The sequence below is a fragment of the Takifugu rubripes genome, chromosome 19 (assembly GCF_901000725.2).
Source record: "Takifugu rubripes chromosome 19, fTakRub1.2, whole genome shotgun sequence".
Taxonomy (NCBI): Eukaryota; Metazoa; Chordata; class Actinopteri; order Tetraodontiformes; family Tetraodontidae; genus Takifugu; species Takifugu rubripes.
In genome coordinates, this window is record NC_042303.1 from 10,329,447 (window position 1) to 10,345,252 (window position 15,806).

At 45.7% G+C, this 15,806-nt stretch overlaps 1 protein-coding gene across 1 annotated transcript in view; it reads right to left on the reverse strand.

Moving 5' to 3' along the window:
* kaznb (kazrin, periplakin interacting protein b) overlaps positions 1–15,806 on the reverse strand; it is a 67,461-nt gene that overhangs the window by 12,643 nt on the left and 39,012 nt on the right. Inside the window, exon 5 of the mRNA XM_011613979.2 lies at positions 5,482–5,589. Within this exon, the coding sequence (XP_011612281.2) occupies positions 5,482–5,589 (108 nt within the window). The remainder of the gene's footprint in view (positions 1–5,481; positions 5,590–15,806) is intronic.

The window sequence follows — 15,806 nt, forward strand, 5'->3', positions numbered from 1 at the left end:
AGCTCTTGATTAAACCGAAATAGCGTAAATTTGATGGAGTGCGATAATCCCAGCATATGTGAGGGGATATGAGGAGGTGAGAGAGAAACACACACAATCTTTCAAGATGCAGGCGTTGAGTGTGTTTCGCACCTTAAGAGCACGGTGAGGACTGACCCGGCTGCTTTAACATCTGCAGGGCAAAGCTGGCGACGTGCTCGTGGGTTTGGCTGCGAAATCAGGACGCCGCGAAATATAGAAATGACTAAAGCCCTCTGCGTTTGGTGAAACTTTTTCTTATTTTCCAACAAAAGTTAGACTTCTAAATAATAATACTAAAAAAAGCCGTTTGGAGTCGCGCCCTGCCGAGAATTTGGATCACGCTGTTTGTAACCTGGGACAAAACCGACAGCCCAAATACTTGGGAAAAATGGCATCAAATCAGCGGCGTGCTGAAATCTTACATCAAGAGTGAAAGAAGGGGAAAAGAAAGAAAGGAAGACGGAGGCTCAAAGGCTTCTGGAAAACACACATTCGTTCTGTTGGCAGCTCCCTGCTGGCTCCCCATTCACTGGGAGGTTGGGGAGGTGTGGGTGGCAGAGGCAGGCTGCAGCGATAAACACAGAAAAAAAAAAGAAAAAAAACATATTTAGCATCATTATTTTCCATTTGTAGGCTTCTATAGGCTGCAGGAGCAGACGCAGTTTTATATAGATCCACATGTGAAAAGGCTGCATCTTGACTTTAGATAAGATAACGTGGGTGTGTAATTCTGCGTGTCTGGACATGTTTGCGTGCACCTACTGGGACCAGCTTTCATTCATTAGCTGCCTTTTGTTTTTCATTACTGAGGTTAGCATCAAGTGCAGTTCGCTGTAAGTGATTCACACCTCTGTGAAATGCAGATCTGGCCCGACGCTGAGGACGTCACAGCAGGGTCAGGGATGTGGCTATTTACTGGAGAGATCTCTAAGACTTGTTGGCATCCCTGTTTGGCGAAATTTGCACAGTCAAATCTGGTTGGATCTTCATCTGAATGTGACGCAGGTGAGCCAAAGCCTTGACTCATCTGATCAAATCCGAGAAAATGACTGTGTTTTTTCTGCGTGTAGCGCCATATTTACACGGTTTTAATTCGCTCCATCAAACCAAGGCTTGCCTTTGAAAAGGGTAATCCCCTCCTTTCAGCGACATGTCTGAGCTGTTACACTCAAGTACTGGTAGCGTTCCAACATTCCAGAACTCTAAACCTTGCGTACCTGAACTGCCTCGCTGTAAACTCTGATGCGTTCGGGAGGGTGCGAGGACTCCCGGCGGTGCAAAAAGTTTCTGGGATTTAATCAAATACAAAAAAAAAAACTGTCCTAAATCTAAAGACAGAGTATAAAGGAGGAGTAAAAGTTCATTGATATGATTGATACGCCAAATTAGCAGCTAACTGCTGCGTAGCCTGACATTAGGAGACAAATACAAGACCCTTGTTAATTTGGGTGCAGCAGAAGCTTTATTATTATGATTATGATTATTATTATTGAATTTTGAAGAAGCAACCCCATCAGATGCTTTCCAGATCAAGTAAGTCCAACTTTGATGATCTCTCGTCATTTTCTGATTTTTTTTCCAATTTCACACCAGAAACTGTGTTCATCTAATCACACAGCGCTGTTTTTGCTGTGTAGTTTAATAAAGTCTTTCTTTAATTAAAACAGATCCAGTGGAACATTATGTCAACTTAAAAACACATTAACTGCTCAGAGCACTATTGCCAGACCAGCAGCTTTCCAAAAATATCCCTGACAAAAGAAAATAATGGACCCTTCTTAAAATGTCAGTCACCTAAAAAGTTATAGGGAACAAACTGGCTTTTCACAAAATGTGCAAAAGCCGTCTCACAGAGTAGAGAGCAGTTGAACAGAGAGCCTGAAACTCTCCAAACTTCACAAAGGAGCAGCCCTCATGATGAAGGACCCCATGATGCTGCTCCACATGCATAAATTGAGGGGGAACAAAAAGCCAAGGGCCATTTTATATAACTGTTTTGAATGAGTTATGGGACAGAAACAGCAGGATCGGCTCTGCGGAGGGCTGCATTTCACACACAACACTCTTTTCCGGGGGGCGCACGCTGCGTCGAGAGCCCGGCGTGATGCTGCGGAACGCGTTCAGAGTTGAACTCGGAAGAACAAACCGTGTTAATATAGTGATGATAATAATCCTCTCAGTCACACCTGTGCAGGCGGCCAGAGCCGTGCCGGTTCTTGATTACCTCCGAGTGGTACACCAAGGAGACATTACGGAAAGAAGCCCGGCCAGGGCGGCAGAGATGTGCCGCACCGCCCTGCCCGGCGGTGACGGGACCATCTGTCTGCCGCGTTTCTATCCGTCAACTCATTATCTCCTACGATTTGGAGTACTGACCTCAGGGCACAGCAGCCTCTGCAGCAGGCACGCCAAACACAGAGGATTCAGCGTCAGCTGTGGTCACCCAGGAGCCGCGGGAACACACGTGGAGAGGCGTGTGCACGCCATCATGCACACATCGAGACTTTCTGTCACAGTGCATCGTCACATCGATGACGGGTTTCATCCAAACACAAGAGCCCCTCGTTTAATATTCTGACACTCTACATGTCATGAGTCAGCATTTAGTCTGTGTCCCAGTACAACAATGATTTAAGTCACAATCACCAGCAAATGTGGACGCCTCAGTCGCATATTTACTCCATTAAACGGGTTGGAAATGTCAGAATCACAGCATGAACGTTACGTGTTCATGGTTCAGAAAACAGAGTTTTGTGTAACACAAGACCTGGGGTGAAAATACTTCTGCTGGCATTTTGAAGGCGGACAGCTGGTTAATCTGTCACCCACCAACAGAATCAAAACATTTATTCTGTTGGACAGAATGTTTGATGATTAAAGCACTTAAAAATGAAACCGGGCAGATGTAGTTTACTGATTGCTGCAACTGTGGTGATAGAAACGGTACCTTAGCTCAGATTCTTCTAATACAATCATAGCGAGAACACAGACACACACTCACACACACCCACACACACACACACACACACACCCTTCACTTCTCAGACTTTTGCACCTCCAGCACGCACAAGCTGCAGCTGTCTAATCTTCCGATCTGTCACTCACCACTTCTTCCCTTTTCCTCCTTCTCGGACCTCATGTCCTCCAGGGCGACAGCTCCGACGGGCTCCACTGTCAACTGTGGTGTGAGCACTCATAGCAGGTGAAACCAACAGACACACAAGCAGCTACACACACACACATACACACACATGCACACAGCGCTCGCCATTCAAACAATTACAACCAAGCAGCAGCAGCCAGGGAAGAGCTCCGCCCTGTCGTCAGAGGCCCCGCCCACACAGGTTAGCAGGAAGTGCTCAGCAGAGAGCACAGTCTTTCTGCCTCCCTGTTTCTCTTTCTTTCAAATTTCTGTGTACCTGTTTAGCGACACAGCCTCTCATCCCACAGCCCCCTCCTTGGTTTCATGTCCCCCCACCCTACCCAGACTGAGTGCATAAATAGGTGAAGGGGGAGGGGAAGCCAGACTGCACCACAGGTGAGCGAGTGGAGCTCTGACTCCACCTGATGGCTGGGAGACGGCAGACAGCAGTGAAACTGAAAACAAAGTGCTGCCACGGCCACGCCGACTTAGTAATCTGGGCGGGTTTCTGTCTCATTTCTTGAATGTGAATTTTGGAAGTCAGTAATTTGACAACTGCATAAAGATGCCCTGAGGGGAAATGCAAATGCACCGAGAGTGGATCACAACTGCGCCGGGGTGATAAAGTTGAGGCGTGTTTCGGAACTGGTTCGGCTCTACACTGGCCGGTTTATTCAAAAGGACCCTGTTATCTTTTCACCCTCTGAGGGATCGGCGTGGCCCGCCGCTGACTCGGGGCGACGACGATGCAACCTTACAGGAATTTATGGTGTAAATGTTGAGGATGGTCCACTTTTGCCCTGCAGGGCCTGAAGCCCTGAGGCGCGAGGAAGTCAGAGAGAAGTTTATTTTACTTGCTAAGTTCCGACCGTTTTGATAAAATGCCCCCCCAATAAAGACATGAGCCCTCAAGAAACTCGGTGGTCGTCCTTATTTACAAATGCGAGCTTGATGTTTGTTTCTCAGTAACGTTTGCACATTTTATCAACCTGCCAGAGGCTGATTCTGTTACAGCTGCTTCAGATTGGAAAGTGTTTGGTCTCAACAGCTGTCACAGGAGGCATCAGATCCGTCAAGGCTGATACTTGGAGAATCAATGGCTCATTCATCCGAGTGATGGAGAAAGAGTCAAACTCTCTGTTCCTAATATAGACAGACAGGCATAATTGGTCCGGTTGGTATTTTCCAGTGTGTTATTCTTGCAGGACCTCACCCTCTGTATTCCCACGTCATTTGCATTAAGAATTCTCCTCCGCCCTCAGTGACTCTTGTCCGTCCTCTTTGGTCTCTCAGCTGCACAGGGTTCCACCTGTCAGTCAGCGATATCTCTGCTGGGATGGAGAGTTACCAGGGAGCAGGGACAGAGCAGCATTTAAATATTAGAGGGACTCCAGAGAAAAAAGTGTCAGGAGGACGACGGCTGGGGAAAAAAGGCCACCGCTGATGGGGAGACGTGAAGTGAAGAACTGTTAGAAAATATGTGGTATCAGTGAGGGAACAATGAGAAAAGCAGCATGTTGTGGAGAGAATAATTGATTTTTTCTTTTGTATCATTATTATTATTTCGGACCGCCTAATTTGTTGGGATGAGAGGCAATTTGCCTGAGCTGAGGAACAAAATAACTAGTGACATTTCACACTTTACAGCTGCTCTTTATTGCATTATAACAGTAATGGCCAGCTGTGATTTATGGCAGCACACTCCGGCAGAAATGGAGAAATCTTTGAATTAAATCATAAATGGTCATCAAAACAGCATTAAGACGAGAAGAGAAGCTCCGGCAGGACGCCTGACTCGGCCAAAATGTGGCGCAGCAGGCGTGCTCGCGGCAAGGCAACGTGTGGGCGTGTAAACAGACCAGAGGAAACCGTCCAGTTTGTGCTCAATAATCTTGTCTAGTTTGGCTATTGATCGCGTCTGTAGAAATGTGGTGATGTTTCTCAGTGTGGGATTTAGCAGCTGCCTCCCCACACGCTTGCCTTTGGTTTCCTAACTGAATGTTGGTGAAAATAGGAAATATCTGGCCTTAATTCAACGCAACGCGTTCAAAAGTTCCCGACAATGAGCTCCACATAAATGAGCCGCCAAGAAAACCCACTTCTGGGAGGCAAAACAAGCAGTTCACCCGCCACGATTGAACTCCGTGGTCCTCCAGTTAAGCAACTTAGCGCTGTTAGCTGCTTGTTCTCATGCTCTTGACCTCCGTTCTGGTGCCGTGCGCTCGGCAGGGCTCGCCGCTTGGTGTCTTTTAACCGCCAGCGTGTATCGATGCTCATACGTCCCGCTGTCACCACGGCAACACTACAGATCTCTCTACCTTTTCCCAGCGAACAGTCCGGGGTGCCAAAGTCCATCAGGCTGGATATCTGGGCCGGGTAGCACATGTCCGTCACCATGGTCTTCTGTCTGTGGCGCACTGGAGCGTCTGCAGGGGAGACAGCAGCAGAACATCCTCTCAGTAAAGACGATTGTTGGAATCAGCCTGACTTCATGCTAAAACACAATGGTTCTGCAGGTTTTTTCCTTGCAGGATTACAATATATTTAAAAATGTCTCTATAAATTCAATGGTTTAAAAAACTCTTCCGCTGTCCATCTGAAAGTGATTCAACAGATGTTATTCATTCCTTAACAGCTATTAAGTTTGTGCCAGATACAGGCGGGAATGTGCCTCCCTTAGAGGTGTGTCTGCATATTTTACATGTGTTCTAGCTGGTCACAGCCACCAAACAGCGTGAATCACATCCGTCTGAGAGTCACTGCATGAGTGACAGCATCTGCACAGTCTCTCACCTTCAGGTCCAATCCTCATCTGCATATTCCACTGTTTCAATTAAGTGCCAACACGGTCTCTTTCAGGCTCAGCAACCTTCTCCTCCCTCCTCTCTCCATCCGGCTGACCTGTCAACAACTGTCCAGGTGTCGTTAAGTCGACCTTTTCCTCCATCTATTAATTAGTGATTGGACGCTGAAGCCGCTTACTGATTTCCACCAGTGTGACTGCGAAAATCTGATTTTCGGGAGTTATCAGGTTATTCATGTGACCATGTAAACAGCATAATATGAGAGGCTTTGTCAGATAACAACAGTGCAAATGTTAATTTTACCGGTCAGTTGGCTTCAACATTGGGGCAACCCATGCTAAGACTGTAGGTGTCACCATGTTTAGCAAGACAAACAGGTTTTGTAAACAACAGGAGGTTTCAGTCTTATGTCACTCGGTACGTATGTACTCCCAAGAAATCCAATAAATGGACTGAAACATGTCAGCCAGGGTTTTCAGAATATCGCACATCTGAGGTGCATCCGGATCCATCATCTCTGATTATGTTAATTATAAGTGTTACTGGTAATTTATGTAATTAAATACCATTTATGTGGATGCTTTAGCATGAATAGTACCCATAAACCTTTGGTGTTTGAACACCCCTCGGCCAGATCGACTTGTTATTGGTTTGAATGACCTCCAGTTCTAAGAAACAGGATTCATTTGTGTTTCAAGAGGAAATAAGTGAGCCGTTGCTGCACTGTTGCAGTTATGAAATGTGGATGAGCTCTAGGAACATCACCTCATGAATGAGATGCATATTTGCCTCCTCTGCTGGAGATATTGGCAAGAGATGTGACGAGGTCGTCGGTGAACTAAGTTCAGAGCTAACAGTGATCGTAATAAATGCAAGTAGAGCTTTGCTATAACGCTAATTACTATTTTGCAATATGATATTGTCTGATTCTAAATGTTACGTCTGACGTCCTGAAATGCCCCTTGAACCCAGAATCTCTGGGTCGACAGTAGAACGACAGGTTTGAGGGTCTCGTGGACTGAGGTCCAAATTAAAACAACGATTCTCATTAAGGTGATGGTGGAAATAAGTGCAGGAAATAAAAGAGGAATTCACGCATGATGAAAATCCTCAGAGCTGATTGGAGGCCTGTATAATAAGCCTGTTTTCACTTTTACAAATTGAAGTTGCACCAACATCCCCATTAAACAGCGCCAAAACTGCACTGCTCGTGTAGAATGGAGTGGAACGTTTAATTATGTGAGTAAATCTAAGAGCCTGACAGCATCATAAGGTGCTGATTAGAGACGATGTGCTGAGAGCTCATGACAGCAGAAACACTTCCACCAGGCTGTTTGAAGATCAGACAAATCAAAACAAATCAAAACAAAACACTGTATTAAAAGTCTGTAAAAAGTCCAGAAATCCCCCCCCAGAAAAAGAAACCAAAGAGGATCGACCTGTCATTACTTTTTGGTACTTCATAATTTTCTGAAGACTTTATTTAATAAGAAAAAAGCAGGAGAGGGAGAGAAATGGAGAAGTTAAGATCTTAAAAAGGGAGGTTTTTGTTAATAAAGGTTGATCTTAATTACAGCTAATTCAAAGCTGTGGGATCAGTTTCTTGTTTTGTGCTGAGCGGAGATGACAGAGCGGATTAGAGATACATTGTTGGGAGCACGTTATAATCCCAAAAGTGAAAAAAGATGACAAGAACTGAATGCTTGTTGGTGTTATAATCCCAAAATTAAAAGCTTAGAGAAGCTATTCTACTCTAATTGTTCCCGTTTGGTGTGACAAGAATACGTGTTCAGCCATCTATTACAGAGCTGCAGACACACAAAAGTCAGAAGAGTCACGGCACTATCCATTCCACGGCTTCCTGACAGGATTCCTCACAAGTCCAGTCCAGAAAACAACCTCTGGTGAAAGGAGGCAACGTGACTTTGGAGTCGTCAGGGGTCACACATTTCATCATTATCGGGCGCAAACATGTGGAATGAGTTAAATCAAACGTGTCTCTCCCACAGCACATGAACTTAATGTGAAGCAAATGAAATGATATGTGGTAATGAAACCTCCCTCATCGCAGCTCTCCAGCTAAAACACAGAAGAAGTTGCTTCCATAAATACACTATTTTGCAGGAACCTGGATTAAATGTGGCCAGCACTCTACAAGAAAAAAAGAGGGCAAATTCATCCCTGGGGACAGGCTGAAAATGAAACTATATGCGCTGTAAATGGAAGGTCATGCTGTCACGTCTCTGGTGGCGAAACCCAAACCTGGAGCCAAAGCCCCCGCAGAAACACGTCCCAGATCCGACATCATTCTCTGCCCTCTGCTGAAATTGCACCGTCTATTAATCTGTGTTTATAATCACACATAACACAATGCATCAATACTCCTGGAGCCCCTGCAGCATTAGGCCTGAAAGGCTGCTTCAAGGCTGCTGTGATCCATGGCCCACGTGCAGCCATTAAGACTGCAACGCCATTCTGCCCAGAGAAAACCTGCACGGGAGAAAAGGGCCCTTCAGGGACCCATAGATTACATCACAGGGGAGAAACTGTGGGAGGAAAATAAATGGCCGGGGTTCTGGTCAGGGTTACGTTTTTCTTACCTGACTTTAAGAAGACGACAGAGGATAGAGTCTAAAAAGTCGATTATTTGTGAATTATTGCTGCGTTATTTATGAAGGCTGCAGGTTTTTGGAGCAGTATTTGTGGAACCTGCTGTGCGGATTAGCTAACAGAAGTTCATTATTGCTCAGATTACTCCGGCAGGCCATAATAATGCCACGGGAGATATCTGAGCCAGCCAAGTGTGTCAGTTTGGCGATCCCTCTTTGCTTTCCAAGGAGGACTGTGTCTGTAGAGCAAGGCACATCTATAAAAAGGACATATGAGGACTTAAACATTCACTAATTATTTGTTTGTTAGGACTTCTTGTTAAAGGGGATGGAAGCTATTTGTTCCTCTTTTCCCTGCACTGCAGGACAGAAAGAGCGGCCACAAAATAAGCAACTATAGGTGTGACATCATCTTTCATGCTGACACTCTTCAGTAAAGACCACAGTGAGAAAGGTTTAATGGGTAAGATCCAGATAATAATGCAGGTTTCTGTAACCTTGAAGGATGAGCTGCAGACAGTGAAGGCATGAGCAGGGCTTCAGACCGACCTCCACCTTCAGGTCGAGTCTCAAACGTCCCCTGCATGTGTTTTCTTTTTCGCAGACAGACCATAAAAGAGACGCAATATGCAAAAATTACACAGCACATGTTCCTCACAGAATTGTTGCCATAATAATTTAAATGGGGAGGATGCTGGTGACCGATGATCTTTCAAAATGACTAAGGAATGTCACATGTGTGAGTGTAGCTGCTTTCTCCAAAGTAAAAAATTCCAGCTGCTGTTGGAGTTTACGTTGTCTGATTTGGGCTTTCATCAAAAGCACCAATCTGGACCAGGATCAGGACTCTGGGCTGGAGCGGTTGGACGTTACTGCCCTTAGCTATACTAATAGCGGCTTCGCAGCAGTCTTCAGGAGCAAAGAAGGAGTGACTTCATGAGGAGAGAAACACTGCACAACATGTGGATAATTAAATCTAGGAGGGTTCCAGGGGGAGAGCAGAGCCCGTCCTCCAGGGGACCCTCTTCCTCATCAAAATGAATCGCACATTAGTGCACACATATCCTGTCGGCACGGTTGCTATGTGCTGTAGCCGTGTGCACTGTGAAGTTGCACATTCTGACTGAAGGATGCTCGCTGGGGCTGAGAGACAAGCATCTGTGGTTGGGAGCAGAATCCTCCTCACAGGAATTTACAGCATCCCAGACCTGCTCTCTGCAGCATCCCCGGCTCCATGCAGTGACGCCTTTGGCCTCGCCATTAAACATCGTGTGTTTGGAGTGAGCCATCTGCAACTGGTCCAGATCTCAAACCAAATGCTTCTGTTCTGTTTGATTCTGTCGAACACAACAATTGTCTGCTGGAGTTGCTGCTTCTGTCATCTGACAGTAGCTAATTGCCACAGAAACACAAACAAGAGCCACGCTATGCTCCTGGCACCCGCAATTATATGGAAAAAACAAAAGTTCTTTTGTCTCGGAGCTTAATATTTATTTATTTTATGCTACAACAGTTGTCCAACTGGCAGACATACAGGGGTTTTTGGTTTTGTATGTCAGGAGAGGGAGAGATCCACCTCAGCCTGACAGAAGTATTTAGCTTCCTCTGCTAGTGCTCGTTCCCATAACGATTTGCTCCTGTGAGAGTTGTTTGTGATTGTAATTATGTTTACCCCCGAGGGCCGATGATTTATCATATCCCAAATAACTGACGCATAACCTGGATGAGTTCATTACCTGGAGCGTTGGATGACTCACATGTGAGCGAATACATCAGACTCTTTGACTGAAGATCTGACATTCTCCTCTTTGATTCTTTATTATCATATTTGAAAGTGGTGCAGACACACACACAGATTAGCTCCTCACTTGAGTGCTTGGAAAGTCTTTGTCTGCACTTGCGTGCTTGTGAAACATCATCAGTCGCTCCCAAGTACCCCGATCTGTGACGCCCGTTTTATCTAGGATACGTCAGGCGTAACTTGTGTGGACTGTTAGGTAGGACCTAAGGGCCTGGGGGGTGAGTGGCAAGATGAAGGAGGTCAGTCAGGCATGGAGCGATGAGGTTGCCAGTGTCTTTGAATGTTAACAGATTTTGATGTCAGTGCAGAACTTGACGGGGAGCCAGTGGGGCTGTTGTACAACTGGGGTGATGTGGTGGATGGAGGGAGGGGGGGGTCAGAGGCAGGTGATGCCACGAAGGGAGGGCATCGGATGATGCTATTGATGTGGGATTGGAAAGAGAGACTGCTGTCGAGGACGAGACCAATTCTTAACCTGAGGGGAAGGCAAAGCTGTCGTCAATAGTAAGAGAAAAGGTGTCCACTATGGAGAGTGTCGATTAATGACGAGGATAAATGAGGGTGGAGAAAAACATATATAACAGAGAACTGCTCAGTGGTGCAGGATTTTAAAGAAAGAGCCCTTAAAAAATAGACCCGGTCGGTTTTCTGTGTCCTGAATTCGACTCCAAGGTGGCGTTTCAATATATAAAGGCTTCAAGGTCAATGGCTCTGTCTTGCAATAACTTAGAGCTATAAGAGAACCTGAATAGGCTCTTCTCTCCGCAGTGAGCCCCACTCAGAACAACTAATATCTTCACTGTTTCCTCACTGTATCAGACAGCAGGAGCGAGGCAAGTTAATTACTGAGGACTCTCATTTATAATCCAATCATTATGTTCTCTCTGTCAGTGTTTTAGCCTCCATGGTCCTGTAATTACCCAGCCAGTAGAAGCTCATTTGCATCTCCGCTCTTGAAGTTTTCCTTGGCTGCAATGTTTCCTGATTCACGCCGCAAACTGGATCTCACCAACGATATGGAGCTTGGAGACTTTTATTATTAGATATACAGACCACGTCCGGAGAAGATACCATCAAAAAGCTCGTGCTCAAGTCAGTCAGGTTTTATCGTTCATGAAATAATCCTGGAAAAGACTTTGTGAAACTTTTATGTCCCAACTGAAGCTACAGCTCCCGTCTGATGATGAAAACCTGACTCCAGCTCCCCCGCATCCATCAGCACAGCGGTCTGAAGAAAGCGGCTGGAAGTCTTCTGACAGTTCCAAATTAAAAAAAACAAAACAACGTCTGAGATAAGTGTGGCGGGTTATCGTCTCTGCACTTTCCGACCTCACGTTGTTTCCCTGCTGGCTGAGTGGGCAGCTGTCCAGACCCCACTGCTGCAGGTCCAGACGTTGACCTTGTGTGTGTGAGGCTCGATATGGGAAGTGCAGACCAATGGCCACTAGCTGCGGAGTGATTGATGTCAGCTCATTAGCTGGAGGAGCTGAGCCTGCTGATGCGGGTGCTCCTTCTCTGTCCGTCCTGCGTGCACGCCTCACTTCAGCCGTGGAGACAATCCTTCCCTGCATCCTCCTTAATCAGTAAACCTCTTTTAAAAGTTTCAAACCCCCAAATCCCTCAACTCATCCACTTCGTTCTCTCCCAGGATCCCTTCCCTCGTGATGATTAAGATTCCTCCGCAGCTCCTGCGTTATAACTCCTGCGGTGAATTTCCTTCTCCGTCCCCCCCTCCCCGCCAGCCTTAATGCCCCCTCATCGCCTTCCTCCGGTTGGTTCTGCGTCACTGATCGCTGCTCACTCCATCCTCCGAGGCTTCTCCCCGGGAGAAGAAGCGCAGTAATAACAGCAGAAAGGTCCTCTGCACCCGCACCACAGGAAGCCGAAAGGGCTTAAACGCTGTCGAACAGAGCGAGCAGAGAGGGTTTTATTGTGTTTCAAAGATTCATTTTCCATTATCATGATACTAGCTGCTCACTGAAACCACCGCTGCACCATCAGAGGGGTTAGTCAACATTCATCAGCTGCCTCCTTCTCTCTCCCAACTGTTAATCATAGAGCAGCCCGTTTAAAATCTTCAGGCACCATTTTGTTTCCTGTTGGCGCCGTATTTCTGCGGAGGATCCTCCCGTGACACTCTGACAGGAAGCCTGAAACAATAACAATTTCTCTTTTTCTCCTCTGTGAAGGAGTCTGCGGCTGCCGCAACACAGGAGATCAATTTACCAGGAGTGTTACAGTGCCAGACTCGTCTGGGGGAAAAGGATGCTTACTCTAGCGTGAAGCAGAAGATTACTTTAGAATTCACCGACTGGAAAACATGCCTGAACTTGAAATAGTCTTCCTCATATCTCACTGAAAAATATGAAACGGAGTTTTATGGCTCGGTGCAGCTTTACCATGGGTTGAAAGTATTATGTTTAGAGATGTTGGTTTGGGTAGAAGAAAGTGTCTTCTTGAACGTTTTATCAAGATAAGGTGAAAAGAATTAGAAGTAGGATGTTTTAGCTTTTGAAAAAATTGCATTAAAACTGTTAATTTTGCCTGTAATTATGCAATAATGCTAATTAGAACGGCACACAAGCTGATGTGACCTTTATCTGTGGAGACTAAATCAAACATTTAACCTTTAGCCCAGAATAACGATCAAAGCAGGAAACAACGCACATGCGCGTGCATGTGCAGCAACATGTGTAAATGCAAATCTCAACATATTTCCAGCTGCTGAGGCAAGTTTAGACTAAGGGTACCTGAGGGTACACAAAAGGTCAGAGGTGAAACTCTCCTTTCTTCATCATTTGGTGCTTAGTTAGTTCATCCTTCTAGTAGTTCTTCGAGTATCAAAAAGAAAATTGCGAATGGGTGCAAAGGTCAGGTGTTGCATATGTTGGGAGAGTGGTGTAGTCGTGTGAATATGGCCGTGCCCGGCAGCTCACGTGCGTGAGCGTGAGGTTAGTGCGTGAGCTTGGGAAGAGGCACAAGTGAGGCAGCGTTGATACACCGCCTGTTATGCATCTTAATTAATAAAAATCAAGACTCTGCAGGAGAAATGTGTGTCCAGAGGGTTTCATCACACCGAAGTTAATATAAAGAAATTTTGCAGGTGAATAAACCTCCCCTATGCCCCCCCCAATAAATCATCCCTGACTACAGTCAGGAGTCTGCAGAATGAGCAGCATTAACAATCAGGCACGTGTCTGAATACCTGCTAATTATTGACTAAATTCGATGGACCATAGAAATAACACAGTTAATAACGGGCCTTACAAATGGGGAAAAAACACTCATCACAAGTTTCTACATGACTGACTGAGAACAAATACTCTTCAACACAGAATGAGGCATTAATTTGTCTTTCTATAAACCCCACTTATGTATTAAAATATATGTATAAGCCTAATTTCTTAGTTACAACTGCTGTAAAGAAAACAGCACTACATCAAACAGCATATGAAGGAGAGTAATCTAAATAAAAAATAAAGGTGGTTCTCCTCAAGCTTCAGCAGCCATGTCCTTTGAAATAGAGTCAGTAGGTGGTTGGCCTTTGTTAAATTACCATCCTTCATCTCCCCACCTGCTTCTGGCCCAGAAATGTCAGAGCAGCAGGCTGCTGTTGGTGCAGCAGGACTCCAGCTAAACCGGCTAATTTAGGCCTCATAGAGACGTCAGGAAATGGCACCGTAATAAAAAAGACACAAACAGATTTCATGAGCTAATTAGTGCAGCACCCTAGACAGAAGTGACAAGGTAGAGTAGGCTAATTCCCTGATTACTTTATTAAGAGCCTGTTGTGTCCACAGAAAGTCAATAAAGTCATAAAATGCAGTCTGAGGAGACCCCTCATTTAAGGGTTTGTATCGGGCGGAATGATTTACACTGATCCACTTCCTGTTTCCTGACGTGTGAACAGACCTCAGGACATAAATCTGATTAATGTGAAATATGTTCCTGAACATATGGAAGCACGTCTCCTTATTCCAAGAGCTTATGCAGCTCGGAGGGCAGTGAGGGATCGCTGCTGAATAATTCTGACCGCGATGACCCCGACTAATGTATTCCTGCTTTACCTTCATACCACACTGGGCTCCACAGATGGAGCGGAACACCATCTCAACCCTGAATGTGAAGGAAAACTCGCACCCGTTCTTCCTCCTATGGATTCTTACTTTTCCTGCTGATGCTGCAGCACCCACTTACTATTCTGAGATTCCCAGATGAGGGATGGGACACAGATTACCACGGGGGCTGACGCCATACCCTCATATTATTCCTACCCTGATACAGTATTTCTTACCCGTCCAACCTTACCAACAACCCCAGTTTGGCAGATGGGACATTCCAGAGGCCAGAGGCACTGAGGACTGCTGGCTGAGCCATTTATAAGCTTGGCTCTTGAGCCTCCGGCTGTGTAATCAGACAGTAAAAGTAGACTATATTAGATAGCTAATACCTCACAGAGGCGCATCTAAGACCCAAGTCAACCTTTATATAACCCTTTAAGAGCGACTGCATCCGTATTTGTAAAGTAAAGTACGAAACAGGCCTGAATACATGGAACATTTTACCGTGAGCAGTTGGGAAACGTACTGAGATCTGTATCCTGTCTGCCCTTGGTGGGTTTACTCCACAGTTTATGCTTTCAGCTGCTCTGTACCAACACCAGCCCCGTCCTCTTTTGATACAGTTGCCCTAACAACACCAACTTCACCACATCCGTATGGCATTCGCACAGTCAAAAGCACTGAGGCTGGTCCAGCAGCTGCATCACTCAGCATGAACAAAGGATTTATCATATCCGCCCAATTAAGTTCTTGCTTCACCTTCAATAAAAGCGGCATCGTGGAGCGTACCTCACCTCTGTTGGTTTACAGCTCATGTCATACTCTCAGTTTGGACACCTGAGCAGACGCACCAGGTCCGGCATTCACCTGATCCAGACCTGGATCACCCTCCAAGCTCTATTTTTCAGCTCCATCGTGTTTGTTTTAAATGACTCTGTTTTCCCGTGAGAGTGAGAGCTCTGATGATCCAACAATTATCTCAAAATGTTGCCTGTATTGCTTTCTCGTATTACGGCAGCAGCAAGAAGATTGCTTTTCTTTTTTATTCCCCACACTACCTTATGTTATTATCAGAATTTAGGGGAGACGTAACACATATACATCATTCAGAAACCCCCTTTCAAAAGCTGATAACTGCTCAGCATTTGCTTTATCAGTATACTGCACATCATCAGGTCTCTGAGCAGAGGACAAGGTTCCACAGTCTGCATCCTTGTCTGCGTGTTCAGATGATGGTTAATCAGGTGACATCTCAACAGCAGACACCACCTTTAGGAGGGACTTCATGTCTCTATTAGCATTAGCATGAGGCACAAGCTCCATCCAGCGTCTCTGCAGCTGTTCCATCCACAAACAGCTGTGATCAGA